Here is a 15,020-nt window from a genome sequence, read left to right as displayed (position 1 = left end):
TTCTATTTATTATTATTATTATTATTATTATTACATTTTTATTAGGTTTTTCCAAAGTTGTTGCTTCCTATAAATTATTATTTATTATTATAGTAGAGGAATCCATAAACATATACCGTATTTTTTGCTCTATAAGACTCACTTTTTCCCTCCTAAAAAGTAAGGAGAAATGTGTGTGCGTCGTGTGGAGCGAAAGCAGGCTGCGCAGCTATCTCCCAGAAGCCAGAACAGCAAGAGGGATTGCTGCTTTCACTGCGTAATGATCCCTCTTGCTGTTCTGGCTTCTGAGATTCAGAATATTTTTTTTCTTGTTTTCCTCCTCCAAAAACTAGGTGCGTCTTGCGGTCTGGTGCATCTTATAGAGTGAAAAATACGGTAAATACATGCATGGGTGTGTGGATTTAACTTTTACCCTACCTTCCCAGATGTTCTCAGCCCCCATAATTCCAAAATTCTAAGCATCAAAGCGGATCCCTGCCACTCATTCTGCACCAGCCAAACCCTGATACATGAACAGCATGTGTTTTATTCTGAGATCTTAAGATGAAGGACGGTGTATAAATCTAATAAATAAACAAATAAACAGCATCCTTGTGGGCCGCTCACAATACCCCAGAGGGAAGTCTCAACAGACAAAAGGCTGTTAAAGCACTGAGGGGATTTTTCCAAAGGGCTACATACCATTTCCTCATATCCATTGCTGTATATGAGCCAGTTCATGCTGTCATTGCTGAAGCCCACGTGGAAGGTGGTGACGAAGTCATCGCTGTTGAAGAAAAAAGACAAAAAATGAAGGAAAGTGGTAGCTAAGCAGCCTTCCAGGTTCAGCAGTCAAATTTCCTTTTTTAAAGGTTTTTTTAAGGGTTTTTTTAAAGCACAATTCTTATCCTTTTGTTTTTGTAAAGAATTTTTATTCATTTTCCAATTAAAAAAACATTCATATTCGTAACAAATCAAACCAAATCTTTCCACATCTAAAAACAAAACAAAACAAAACAAAAAACAATATAGCCAATTATATAGTCCAAATTAATTAATTTCAATGGGACTTCCCGTGTTCTGGATTTCAAAAGCCCAATATCCATCCTTTATCGTTCTGCTATCTTCTCTTTTACTTCACATTTTTCCAATCCTGATATTAACAATCTCCTCTCTCTATCAGTCAGTTGCTGGTATAACTCACTATCTTGTTCTATTTGTCCATTCTTTATTTCTATAATCACGCAGGGGGCTAAAGAAAGCACAATTCTTATCCTAATGAAGGAAGCATGTGGGTAAGAAAGTAAGAAGTCTGCTAAACTATTCAAAACGACTGCTTCATAATATGCAACTCTCAGCAGCCAGTTTTTTAACCACAGATTTTTTTGAGGGGTGGGGATCCTAGGGCAGAATAAACACAGTCTCCCCTTCTTCCATTTGTACCTATTGATTTGCACTAGGTTCCTCGCCCCTCAAAAAAAAAATCTGTGGTTAAAAAGCTGGATGCTGATCCTTTGGTCTGCCCAACACATAGGGATGGGTTTTCCTCATTTGACATCTACAGCATGCATCTAAAGCACATGGCTTCCCTCAAAGAATCCTGGAAACTGTAGTTTGTGAAGGGTGCTGGAAACTGTAGCTCTGGGGGTAAACTACAACTCCCAGGATTCATCACCTTGCCAACAAAGGTCCGTATAGTTAAAGCCATGGTTTTCCCAGTAGTGATGTATGGAAGTGAGAGCTGGACCATAAAGAAGGCTGATTGCCGAAGAATTGATGCTTTTGAATTATGGTGCTGGAGGAGACTCTTGAGAGTCCCATGGACTGCAAGAAGATCAAACCTCTCCATTCTTAAGGAAATCAGCCCTGAGTGCTCACTGGAAGGATAGATCGTGAAGCTGAGGCTCCAATACTTTGGCCACTTCATGAGAAGAGAAGACTCCCTGGAAAAGACCCTGATGTTGGGAAAGATGGAGGGCACCAGGAAAAGGGGACGACAGAGGACGAGATGGCTGGATAGTGTTCTTGAAGCTACCAGCATGAGTTTGACCAAACTGCGGGAGGCAGTGGAAGACAGGAGTGCCTGGCGTGCTCTGGTCCATGGGGTCACGAAGAGTCGGACATGACTAAACAACTAAACAACAACAACAACAACAAGTAGGTGTGTGGCCTCTGTTTCTCATGCTGGCTATCTTAAGTTCATTTCCCCATAGTTCCACATCACTTGGTTACGGTTCTTTTTAAAAAGTCCTCATGAGAATTCAGCAGCATTTTGGTAAGAATTTCTTCTAAAATACGTATTTTTAATGGAATTTTGCTGAACCTACCCACTTTTGCAAAGTATATTTCCCCAACAAAGTGCATTTCTGCATGCAATTTTCACCAATGCCTGCATTTTTATGCACACTTGGCCAGAGAACCACACTACAACATTTGGAGAAGTGTAGCTTTCAAAGTCTAGCAGCATTTCAGTTCGCATGCAATTTAGGAATGTGCAAATTCGGCTGGTTCGCCTTTAATCTGAATCGAAATTCTCCCCCTTCCCTACCCACACGTACTGGATGAGAGAATCACGGCCCTGGGTTATGACTCCTGTGAACTTGGTGGTTCTTCTGGTGTCCACCTGAATCCACTGTACGCGGCCGTCATCTTCTGCACACCAAGCGCCGTCAAAAAAATCATCCTCGTTAGACCCTGCCTGCAAAGGGAGGCAGAAAGGAGAAGAGGAGAAGGAAGCAATATTGCTAATGACCTTATTCCCATTTTGTTAACCACTTTGCTGGGTTGGTAGCAGAAAGGCGGGGTGCAAATGTTTTAAATACATCTATCTTTCCTTATTATACTGTAAAGATGCAGTTATGGGGTCAGACCTGGGGCCCTCCAGCCTCTCTGTCTAGCTCTTGAAACTCTCCCCAGGTCAAAAAACCTCACTTGCCCTGTGTTTGCACAGCAAATGTTTTTACCTAGCTGGAAAGTGTCCTTGAACTCTTGATAATAGGTAAAAGGAAAGGACCCCAGACAGCTTTCTATGTCATGTGGCCAGCAAGACTAAACCACTTCTGGTGCAACTGAACATTGTGACGGAAGCCAGAGCACACAGAAACGCTGTTTACCTTCTTGCTGCTACGGTACCTACTTATCTACTTGCACTGGTATGCTTTCGAACTGCTAGGTTGGCAGGAGCTGGGACAGAGCAACGGGAGCTCACCCCGTCGCAGGGATTTGAACCGCCGACCTTCTGATCGGCAAGCCCAAGAGTCTCAGTGGTTTGGACCAAAGCGCCAAATACAGGGATGCATTCAAATACAGTGGACACTTGGGTTGCAAATGTGATCCGTACGGGATGCACATTTGCAACCCGCGTCTGCACAGGCGAGGGTTGCGATTCGGTGCTTCTGCGCATGCGCAAAGTGCAATTTAGCACTTCTGCACACGCATGACCCCCAAAACCTGGAAGTAACCTGTTCTGGTACTTCTGGGTTTTGACGGTCCATAACCCAAAAAAACGCAACCTGAAGCGGCTGTAACCCAAGGTATGACTGTATGTGTAAAAGCCAGCCTAATGTACAGAGGTAACAATTTGTATTGCTGCTCTGCCAAAATTGGCCTCTGGCCCCACCCAACCACTGACATGTGGCCCTTAGAAGGTTATCCAGAATGGAACGTGGTCCTCAGTTCCCCACCCCTGTTGCACGGCGCCGAGTTGTGTTCATTGCAAGGCGTCATTATTGAGTTTATAATGATAAATGAAACAACAACAAAACAATAATAGTGCTTGTGAATCGTCATTTCACATTCAACCATTCAAGAACAGAATCGTGGCCACTCCTGGAACAATGCCATTACCTGCATGTTAAGGCGACCACGATGGGCTGCTAAGCCATGACGCAGCATGGAGGAAGATAAAATCTGATCGTCCTCAATTCGATGGGATTCCATCCCAATGGGAGGGCATTCTGCAAAGCAGAACGGGCAGGGCAGTTCACTTACTATTATTATTAAATTTGTATTCCACCCTACATCCGTAGATCTCAGGGTGGTTCACAGCATAAAAATGCATGATAAAAGCACAAAATGCATAACAACAAGGACAAATCCAAAAACAATATCCCGTTCATGCACCCCCACAGATATAGAGATCTGTCACTTGACAACTGTAGCAAGAAGCAACAAAACGATCACCACGTACTACTCTGGCTGCCAGTTTGTTTTTAGGCTCAATTTAAGGTGCCCGCCATAGTGTTTAAAGCCCGAAACCACTTATGCACCAATCAACTTAAAGACCACCCCCTTCCCCAGTGTCCCACTCAGATGTTAAGATCTCTGTGGTAGCCCAAAGTTGTGAAATTCCCTCACCGCAACGGTGCATCACTGCACAGCTTTCATCATAGGCTGAAGACACAAGCCTTTGATACTTGAGATATCTTCAGATATCTCAATTTTAGGACCCATTCTGGTTGTATTTGTGATTTGTTCTGAACTGTTTTTAATGCTGTATTGTATATTGCAGTAGTACGACTCATGCAACGTGTTGGCGACTAATATACATACAATAATTACCAAAATAATTATACATTCTTTATCAATCTTCTGAGAAAAATACAAAACCTTGTGTAAAGCCACAGAGACTTATGAACTACCCAACTTAAGATGAACTTATAATGTCTGGTTTCAATGGATTTTTCAAGTGCTTAACTCAGTCTTTTGTTTTCTTTATCTTTTTAGGTAAGTATTGTATACTGCGGCAACCCACCCTGGGATCCTCTGCTGTAAAGCAGGTAGTAAATCTAGCTGTCATCACCATCACCACCACAGACAGCTTTCATGCCAGTTCATGGTACAGTGGTACCTCGGGTTAAGTACTTAATTCGTTCCAGAGGTCCGTTCTTAACCTGAAACTGTACTTAACCTGAAGCACTACTTTAGCTAATGGGGCCTCCTGCTGCTGCCGCGCCGCCGCTGTGCGATTTCTGTTCTCATCCTGAAGCAAAGTTCTTAACCTGAGGTACTATTTCTAGGTTAGCAGAGTCTGTAACCTGAAGCCTATGTAACCCGAGGTACCACTGTATTTGCCATCCTCTCATGCGACCTTCAGGTGCGATCATGTTCCCCCACCCCAGTCTTCTCTTCTCCAGGCTAAATATACCCAAGTTGCTTTCACCTGCCTCCACAAATGCAAATGAGGGTGGGCAGGTTATGTATTCAAGAGAGAATCATCAGGTGACAAGATACTGAGCAATGAACATCGCATGCTCCAAAATTCCACAAAAGCATTTCACTATGATTCAATATTACTCTTACCTACACACTTATGGGCATTATCAGATCAAAGATAACTGCCTGAGCAAATATTCCTCAGCTGGTCAGCCCAACCAATGCATTTTAACCTTTCTAAAAATCCCACTCACTTATTTTTTCTTCGGGAGTCCACTCGTCCTCATCTGTCTCCCATTTTTTCCCTCCTGTTTTCTTTGGCTTCCCTGCACATGGAGAAGAAACAGGGGTCAAAGTTTAGGGAGGAAATGTCTGGGGATAGAAAATACGGGGGCAGGGAATACGAAGAAAATTTAGAAAACTACGCATGGCACAAAAATGTTTGGCAATGGCCATCGCTGAGAAAATCTCTCAAAACTTATAAGGAACAGAAAAAAATAGATATATTTTACACACCATGGTGGCTATTTAATGAAACTGATCTCAAACTCTTACAGATTGCATTGCATTGCAGTTTGAATACCGATTGAGGAATTCTATGGAATTCAAACTGCAGTGCCAAACCGTAGTGCAATAAAATACAATATGTAAGAAATAAAAGAAGCAAATGTAATGAAATTAAAAAATCATATGGCACATTCCAATTGTTACAGCCTGCAAGGGAGGGGGGGACATTAAATGATCCACCATGATTCTCAGCAGCGGGAGAGTAAAGCTGGCAACATCAACCTTGCCATATGGAAATCCCTTGAAGTGTCTGGAGACAGTCGGGTTGTGCATCCATAGCAGTGACTAGAGCAGGAATGACTAGTGGAAGGAGCACAGAGAAAAGAAACACCACGGTGCATCTGCAGCAGCACAACCGGACGCCTTCATCTGCCCCAGCTGCAAAGAAACATGTCTCTCCCATATCGGTTCTACAGCCACAGCAGGCACTGTAATTCTCCAACAGTTTGACTTCACCTCCAAAGGTGCACTTCTCCATCGACTCCTGAGGCGGAGGGATGCCAACAACAGGGGAGGGAGGGGAGTTTGGGAACCACTGTATTAGATCACTCACGTCAACAAATAAAGGACTTTAAAATACGCTTGATTAGAATGTGTTGTCTACTGAACCTTAGCCACCAATGTCAATGTGTTGGTAACTCACTGACAGGCCTGGGCGATAGAATAATAATAATAATAATAATAATAATAATAATAATAATAATAATAATTTATACCCTGCCCATCTGGCTGGGCTTCCCCAGCCACTCTGGGCAGCTTCCAACAAAATATTAAAGTACAGTAATGCATCAAACATTAAAAGCTTCCCTAAACAGGGCTGCCTTCAGATGTCTTCTAAAAGTCTGGTAGTTGTTGTTCTCTTTGACATCTGGTGGAAGGGCGTTCCACAGGGCGGGTGCCACTACTGAGAAGGCCCTCTGCTTGGTTCCCTGTAACTTGGCTTCTTGCAGTGAGGGAACCACCAGAAGGCCCTCGGTGCTGGACCTCAGTGTCCGGGTAGAACAATGGGGGTGGAGACGCTCCTATATATTGATATATCACCCAGGACCAGTATGAGGAGCAGACTGTGATGTCAGTTTCACTCAGTGGTATATCGCTGGTGAAACTGCCACTGCTCCTGAGTCCCTCTGCTAGCAGCATCCTTTCCCTACCTCCCTGTTGGTGCAGATCTCCTCCTTCGGGATTACCCACCTTTCCGTTCTTTGTTTTTCTCCTCTGTCCATTTGTCTTCCTCTGCATCCCCGTCCTCCTCCTCTTCCTTGCTGCTGCCGGTACCCTTTTTCGGCTTCTCTGAAGCACAGCAAAGAGAAGCAGAGTTATCATCATCAGCACAAACCTCTTGATGTTATTATGGACAGCGCAGTGCAAGCACACTGGCGGGAATGAGCTGTCAGGTGGGCTAAGTGGCAAATGTGTGTTCCTACAGAAGTGCAGAAATAGTGGCTTATGCTTGATGGGGAGGCAGAAGCTCAGACATGAAGGGAATCGGGCCCTTGGGCTACAAAAATAGTTTCATACCCAGTCTCAATCATCCCCTCCGTCTGCTGTCTCCTTACTTGGTCTGAGTTTCTCTTCATCCGTCTCCATCTCATCTTCCTCCTCTTTTTTGCTGGGGAATTGTTTGGGTTTCTGGGGTGGAAGACCATAATCCACTATGGGGAGGGGGAATAAGGATTAGTGAGGTGGGAGCACAGCTCCCAATGCAGGTTTCTCCCCAGAGGCCTTCACAACTGTTTTAATACTTAAAGGTAAAGGGACCCCTGACCATTAGGTCCAGTCGTGACCGACTCTGGGGTTGCGGCGCTCATCTCGCTTTATTGGCCGAGGGAAACGGTGTACAGCTTCCGGGTCATGTGGCCAGCATGACTAAGCCGCTTTTTGGGAAACCAGAGCAGCGCACGGAAACGCAGTTTACCTTTCCACCGGAGTGGTACCTATTTATCTACTTGCACTTTGACATGCTTTCAAACTGCTAGGTTGGCAGGAGCAGGGACCGAGCAACGGGAGGTCACCCCGTCGTGGGGATTCGAACCGCCGACCTTCTGATCAGCAAGTCGTAGGCTCTGTGGTTTAACCCACAACACCACCCGTGTCCCGTTTTAATACTTACCATCTCCATAATCTGGCAGCTCTAGCCCATCTTCGTAATGACTCCCGAAAGGGGGGGTGGGCGGCTCCTCAGGCTTCTCTACTGAGCAAAACAGATATGCCAGTAAAACTCCCGTATCCTTATCATAGCACAACTGCCCAAAGGTCCCAGGGATGATGGCAGGGAAGCTCATCAGCAATCCCCACATTTACAACTGATGCCTCATACTTGCTGCTAATACCTGCTGCTAATAGCTCTGAAAATTTAATGTTCAGATTCATACAAATATATGGTCGATAAGTGGGCAAAAGAGGCAGGGCCTTTTCTGTAGCAGCACCTTTACCAGATTTCTTCCATCTTAAATTCCCCAGATGCTGTTGCGCTACAACTCCCATCACCCTGGCTAGGGATGAAAGGAGCTGTAATCTGACCTGCAGTATGGAAAATATTTTGGCGCCATCAGAGCCCAGGGCCAGCCCTGCCTTGCAACAGATTGGAAGGATCTGCATTGGCAGCGAGGGTATAAAAATAAAAGACCACACCAGGTTTATGAACCGTGTTCTAAAGCTTTGTAAACTAAGGTCCACTAAAACAGGGGCAGCAGAGTTTAAGGGGAAGATATGCAGTACAGAAGTTATAGAAAGTTCCCTTTGGAGCAATGTAGGCTCAATTAAAACTCTATCCATTTTTCTGGACTTAAGCAGACTCTCAATGTTCCTGACTCTCAGAATTGTACTCTCAAGTAGCAGCTCTGTATCCTTCATGAGCACACCTGAGCTAGCCACCACCAAAGCAAATGTCCCTATCGTACTGGTCTAAAATCAGATCTCAATATGCCGTTACCTGTAGTGGGCAAAGCCACAGCAGGTGCTCATTATGCTGCAAAATTCTGTCAGAAGACTAGCTTCTCCAGGCAAAATAACCTTATGTTGCCTGATTAGGACTTACTGAAATAGTCTGAGTCTTCTTTCCCATGCTCAGTGATTTATGCTTTCACTAAAAAAAACTGAATTAAATCACACCAAAAGGCAAAACAAGGGAAAACAAGAAGCCACGATGTACCACCAGGAGGGCAAATCACGTGCCACCTGTTCAGATCTGACTTCTTTGCAGTCCCGTTGGCTGTGTTCGTGCATAAGACTAAGCCATAGTTTGCTCAACCAAGTGTCGTTTGTTTGAAGTTCCAGACTCATTTCAACAGACTAAATGGTTTCTTTTCTGCGTATGGAACTACGACACAGAGGAAAGGTAAGTGAGGATACACCCTAAGCCACCGGTTTGGCTTAGCATTACTTCTGAACTAATGAAGGCTAATGAGTTGTCCCTGATGATCCCATAGAAGTTTGTCTTGCTAAAGGCTGGGAAGAAATGAGTTCCTAAGCACCAAATCTGGCAGGCCAGGAGGCAGACCTCCAGCACATACAAGAAAGAGAAAGGGATTCCCCAGTCTGAAGCTTCAGATTGTTTCATCTGCTGCCTTTATTCTCTTGGAATGCTTTCCATTTCTTTCCCTCCTCACCCTGCCCCAACCTCCTAATCTCCCTCTATTTTCCAACATCCTGGCAAAACAGAAGCAAGCCAAAGGAAACGCATACTTGGCCTCTCCTCCTCCGTCTCCAGCCTCGGTCTCTCAGGTTTCTTTTTCTTAGGTGGTTTGCTGGGTTTGTGCTGACGTCGGACGTATTCAACTGCAGGGGAGAAGGAAGAGGGTTTTGTCACTCGGGAAGAGTCCTGCATTGCTGACAGAGAGATGGGGGTGTTTCCTCTCCCTCCATGTCACCCCGATGGTGCTTTGTCTTAGAAGAGGGCTTCTCAGAGTAGCCAGCAGGGTAGGGTGGTCTCGCTGCACAGGAATGGGCAGCCCATGGGCTGCCTATTTACCACGAGCCCAGCCATGGTCAGGGATGATGGGAGTTGTAGTCCAGCAACATCTGGAGGGATGCGGGTTCCCCATCCCTGTCCTATAGGAAGGTGAGACATCAAGCAGGAGTAGGGGAGGTGGAATTGCTCTATCTGATGCAATGGGATTCTAGTCCATGAAAGCTGATGCCATAAAGATAGTCAACGTAAATGTGACTTCAGGGTTTTCCAACATTTAATAATGTGGACGCCCTCATACAGCTGATCAGTGCTGCCCACAAGCTCCGCTTGCAAAGAAATAAATCAGGAGCACACAGAGTGGTGCATGCTCTGGTTATCTCCCGCTTGGACTACTGCAATGCGCTCTATGTAGGGCTACCTTTGAAGGTTTCCCCTTCACTCTGGGCAGCTTCCAACAAAATATTAAAATACAATAATCTATTCAACATTAAAAGCTTCCCTGAACAGGGCTGCCTTCAGATGTCTTCTAAAAGTCTGGTAGTTGTTTTTCCTCCACATCTGGTGGGAGGGCCTTCCACAGGGCGGGTGCCACCACCGAGAAGGCCCTCTGCCTGGTTCCCTGTAACTTGGCTTCTCGCAGTGAGGGAACCGCCAGAAGGCCCTTGGCACTGGACCTCAGTGTCCGGGCAGAACAATGGGGGTGGAGACACTCCTATATATTGATATATCACCCAGGACCAGTATGAGGAGCAGACTGTGTTGTTGTTCTCTTTGACATCTGGTGGGAGGGCGTTCCACAGGGCGGGTGCCACCACCGAGAAGGCCCTCTGCCTGGTTCCCTGTAACTTGGCTTCTCACAGCGAGGGAACCCCCAGAAGGCCCTCGGCACTGGACCTCAGTGTCCGGGTGGAACGATGGGGGTGGAGACGCTCCTTCAGATATACTGGACCGAGGCCATTTAGGGTTTTAAAGGTCAGCACCAACACTTTGAATTGTGCTCGGAAACAAGGCCACGGAAGAAAAGGCAGCAATAATTAGAGCAGGGGAAGCACAATCTGCACCAGTTCAGGCTTCAGAAACACAGGGAATGGCACTGGGAAGAAAGACACAGGACCAGTAAGTGAAGAGGAGGAAACTCTTTAGAGGCAGTAAAATATCTGATGCAAGCAGAATTAATCTGGTGTCCTCCAGATGTTTTGGGTACTTTGTCCAAAATATATTGACGGCTCTTGGTTGGGGAAGGCTGTTCTAATGCATCACAGTGTCTCCATGCTGGGTACCAGCACAACCCACACAGTTTGGCTCTTGGTATGCAGTTGCCACTTTTTCCCACTTCCCCACTTATAGCAATACTGAGAACTGCCTCTAGTTTTGCCCAAACTGTTCTCGGGTGGTAGAGAACTGTGCAGCAAAAATAATAATGGTGATGATTAGAGGTGAGAGAACATAAAGTCTCAACTGCACGACCCTCTTATAATAGCTGAACGCGAGAAATGACCACCCAGCCAAGCAGGACAGTTTTCCGGTTGGCGGTCCTAATGCAGGGCAGCTCTGTTTGCTTTGGCAAAATCCCTCCCATCTGTCAAACATTATGCAGAAAGCACTGGGCATTTTCCACTCACATGGGCCAAAAAGAACCAGAGCACGTGCAGGGGGAAAGGGGTTGGGGATTTTTTTGGGAGGGGGTGCAGAGCTGTCTGGGCTGCTGAGCTGTGTCCTGTGAATTTCTCCACAAAGCTAACAGCTTATCAAGGCAATCCAGCAGCACTAATAAATCATTAAACAAAGGGGAGTGCTGCAACAAAATATTGCCCTGTGAAAGTGCTTTTGTAGAGGATTCTAGACATGCCATTGCATTCCCCCCACCCTGTCCACGTTTTTTGGTTTCCCATCTGCCCCTTTCCCAATCCAACATTTAAGGAAATTATAATCTCATTGGGCATCCAGGGAGAAGGTTCTATCTCCATGGAATATTTCCAAGCTTAAGAGCCAAACTAGAAGCATGAAATCTGCATGGGAAAAGCCTTTCGGTTAAAAAGAAAAGAATGCAAAACTTCCTTTTCTTCTGACAGTGGAAATGTGGTCATGCAGACTAAATGTCTAGCCAGTCTTCCTCTTCTGAAGTGCAGACGGAGAGCAGGAAATGGGCCATGTGTTGGGCACCTGAACCCAGGTGTGTGTGCTGCAGGCTGTGAAAGCACAATAAATGAAGCTCTGTCAGTGCAAATGACCAAAGGAGTTCAAGAACTAGTGGTTTCAAGATTGGATTACTGCAATGCACTGTATGAGTGCTCGATCCCAAATCCGTAGTTAGTACAGAATTCTGTAGCACAGCTGCTGATAGGAGTGAGAACCTTTGCTCAGAGACTTGCATTGGTTGTCCATTTGCTACCAGGGCAAGTTCAAGGTGTTATTATTGGCTTTCCTCCCTGAGTTTTGCAGAGAGGAAATCCCCCGCCTCAAATGACAAGCAGAAAACACAGGGTCAGACCATTTCACAGCCATAGGAATGGGGAAACAAAGAATTGACTGCGCCGGAATTATGGTCCCTCACTACTTAAAAAGCTAAAAAAGATAAAGGACCCCTGGACAGTTATGTCCAGTCAAAGGTGACTATGGGGTTGCAGCGCTCAACACACTTTCAGGCTGAAGGAGCCAGTGTTTGCCCACAGACAGCTTTCCGGGTCATGTGGCCAGCATGACTAAACCGCTTCTGGCGCACATGGAAGCCAGAGCACATGGAAACGCCATTTACCTTCCCGCCACAGCAGTACTTATTTATCTCCTTGCACTGGCATGCTTTCAAACTGCTAGGTTGGCAGGAGCTGGGACAGAGCAACAGGAGCTCACCCCATCGCGGGGATTCGAACCGCCGACCTTCTGATCGGCAAGACCAAGAGGCTCAGTGGTTTAGACCACAGCACCACCCGCATCCCTCTCACTGCTTATCCACCCACAACAACAGGATGCCCCACCCCCTAAGGAAAGGAACGGTTACTAAAGGCAAGTCGGGCAAGTCAGCAGCAACAGCACCGTACAGTCCTCGTAGTCTTCCCGCTCAATCTGCTCGTTGTAATCCAGCGTGGGCGGCTCGACCTTTCCAGGGGTCTCTAGATAAAGAGGAGAAGAAGCACAGTCACTTCATGGGTCTAGGACCTCTCTAGGACATAAGGGCTTTTCAGAGAAAGGGCTGTGTTATGTACTGAGTTGAATAGGATCCAAATTGCACCATTCTGATTGGTCCTAGAACAATAGGATTCAGAATGCATCAGTCTGATTGGTCCTAGAACAATAGGATCCAAAATGCAGCAGTCTGATTGGTCCGCAGGAGCCACCCAACTCCAGGTGGAAGTGAATCTGTAACCTGATTGGCCTACAGGAGAATCCTGGAATTAGCCAATCACGTGGGGCCCATTGTGTAAATAATGTATATAAAGCAGACATTTTGGGGGAACTTCCATTCCTCCTCACTACTATGAGCTGAATAAAGAGCATGAAATCCACACTCGACCCCAAGTATATTTCAGGCTGCTTTGATTAAATGAGTCTGAGTCACTTCACAGCTATACCCAAGAGCCAAAACAGCCCTGTAATGTTGCAGCCGAAGAAAGACTGTGATCCCCTTGTAAGCATCCCAAATTTATGCCTGTGCTTCTTATGGTGAGCAAGCTACTCTTGGGAGCCACTAGGAACCTACAGTGAGTCATTGATTACAGGAACCCAAGTCTGAGAGATGACTGAAAGAGATGGGCATGTTAAGCCTGGAGAAGAGCAGACTAAGTCAGGGAGGGGAGCAAGGTAGCTCTCTTCAAACATCCCAAGGATTCTTGAGAAAAAGACAGAGCAGACTCTTCTCCCATCTCTCTTCCAATTCTATTTTTCAAGGCTGGAGCCAGGGGCGGAGGAAGAGGGAGCGGTGGGGGTGGTTCATCCTGAGTGTCACCACTGAAGGGGGTGACAAAATGGTGGGCGGCACCCACCGCGGGTCCTGCAGGGTGCCCAAGCCATGCATCCCTGCTGGGAGTGACACAGTGGCTTGGGCACCCACAGTCTCCATGCTGCCCCAAACAGTCTGCCCGCCACCTCCCCCTCACTTGTAGGGCGGCTGAGTGGGAGGAGGCAGACAGACTCCTCAGAGGCCCAGCGAAGCGTCCTGTCCCAGCTCGCCCTTACCCCTGGGCGTAGGGCACGTGTGCCACCCCAGGCACCCGGTCAGCTTGCTCCGCCACTGGAGCATCCCCTGGTCAGTTGAAGGTTCCTAGGCTCTGGGAACAGGCTGGCCCTTGGTTCCTTCTGACTTGGAAGGATTGTGGTCCTCTAGATGTTGTTCATCTCCAACTCCCATCAGCCCCAGCCAGCATGGTCAAGGGTCAAGGATGGTGGGGGGTGTGGTGCCACAACATCTGGATGGCCATAGGCTCTCCTCAGCCTTGCTACAAAGCTTCAAGGAGAAGCTGGAACATGGCCTGACAATAAAAATCAGCACTGGCTCGTGACTCTTGGCTCTCCCTCCATGCCTGCTTATGGCTCAGTGTTGGCAGCCACAGAACAGTAAAATGAATTTCTGCTTCTTGTATTGAGTTACAGTGAGTTTAGTGTGCGCTGCTGGACTGGGCACAGAATTATTTTAAAATCTTTTAAAGCTAGCAGCATGCCGGCTTGGTCCTCAGATGCACACAGTGGTTGCATTCCCACTGGTCGGAAAATTTAGAGTAGGAAAGGGCTGGCCAACATTAGGAGCCGCCTAGACTGTGCTGCCATTTAAGGCTAGCAGATCTGGGCAAACAACCCACCCTGGACATTGGGCATTGACTCACCTGGCCGGCTCTCCTGGCTCCAATGATCTCTTCCAGGCTCTTGTGGGTCAGTTGGGGGTTCATAGAAGTCAGCTGGAAGAAATCAGATGAGTAAAATTAGCAAGGACAATAGTAAGGCCCTCAAAGTTCCTGTTCTGTGTGGACAGAACTAAGCTGCTCACATTTGGCTTCTACATTAAGAACATAGGGATATAGGAGAAGCCGGCTGGATCAGGCGAATGGCCCATCTATTCCAGCATCCTGTTTTCACAGTGGCCAGTCAGGTGCCTGTGGGAAGCCTGAAAGCTGGGAATGAGCACAACAGCAGTCTGCTCACCTGCGATTCCTAGCAACAGGTATTTAGAGATGCAATGGCTTTGACAGCGGAAGAAAAGCATAGCCACCTTGTCCTCATGATTTGTCTAATCCTTTTTTAAAAGGATTCCTTAGTTTATCTATGAGGTGCTTAGACATTAAAGCTTCCTTGTCCCACTGATGGTAAACCCTGGTCCAGTGCCTCTCCCGCCCAGTGGACTTACCCTTGTTCATTCCTGATCTGTTCCCATGTGCTCCCATGTTCAGCACTCCTCCTTCCCCAGCTTAGACGTTCCTCT

General features: G+C 46.6%; 1 protein-coding gene across 4 annotated transcripts in view; it reads right to left on the bottom strand.

Moving 5' to 3' along the window:
* AEBP1 (AE binding protein 1) overlaps nucleotides 1-15,020 on the bottom strand; it is a 46,923-nt gene that overhangs the window by 19,646 nt on the left and 12,257 nt on the right. The window contains exons 4-13 of one of the 4 annotated variants that reach the window (XM_083588373.1): nucleotides 14,428-14,499; nucleotides 12,649-12,720; nucleotides 9,379-9,477; nucleotides 7,811-7,888; nucleotides 7,257-7,352; nucleotides 6,892-6,990; nucleotides 5,388-5,459; nucleotides 3,826-3,935; nucleotides 2,538-2,677; nucleotides 682-766 (exon numbers count right to left, since the gene is read on the bottom strand). In XM_083588373.1, coding sequence (XP_083444499.1) covers nucleotides 682-766; nucleotides 2,538-2,677; nucleotides 3,826-3,935; nucleotides 5,388-5,459; nucleotides 6,892-6,990; nucleotides 7,257-7,352; nucleotides 7,811-7,888; nucleotides 9,379-9,477; nucleotides 12,649-12,720; nucleotides 14,428-14,499 — 923 coding nt within the window. Of the gene's footprint in view, nucleotides 1-681; nucleotides 767-2,537; nucleotides 2,678-3,825; nucleotides 3,936-5,387; nucleotides 5,460-6,891; nucleotides 6,991-7,256; nucleotides 7,353-7,810; nucleotides 7,892-9,378; nucleotides 9,478-12,648; nucleotides 12,721-14,427; nucleotides 14,500-15,020 lie in introns of all 4 variants that reach the window. The other 3 variants (XM_083588374.1, XM_083588375.1, XM_083588372.1) reach the window with 3 other exon arrangements.

This window comes from Podarcis filfolensis (assembly GCF_964270895.1).
Source record: "Podarcis filfolensis genome assembly, chromosome: 15".
Classification (NCBI taxonomy): Eukaryota; Metazoa; Chordata; class Lepidosauria; order Squamata; family Lacertidae; genus Podarcis; species Podarcis filfolensis.
This window is presented reverse-complemented; position numbering and strand designations above follow the sequence as displayed.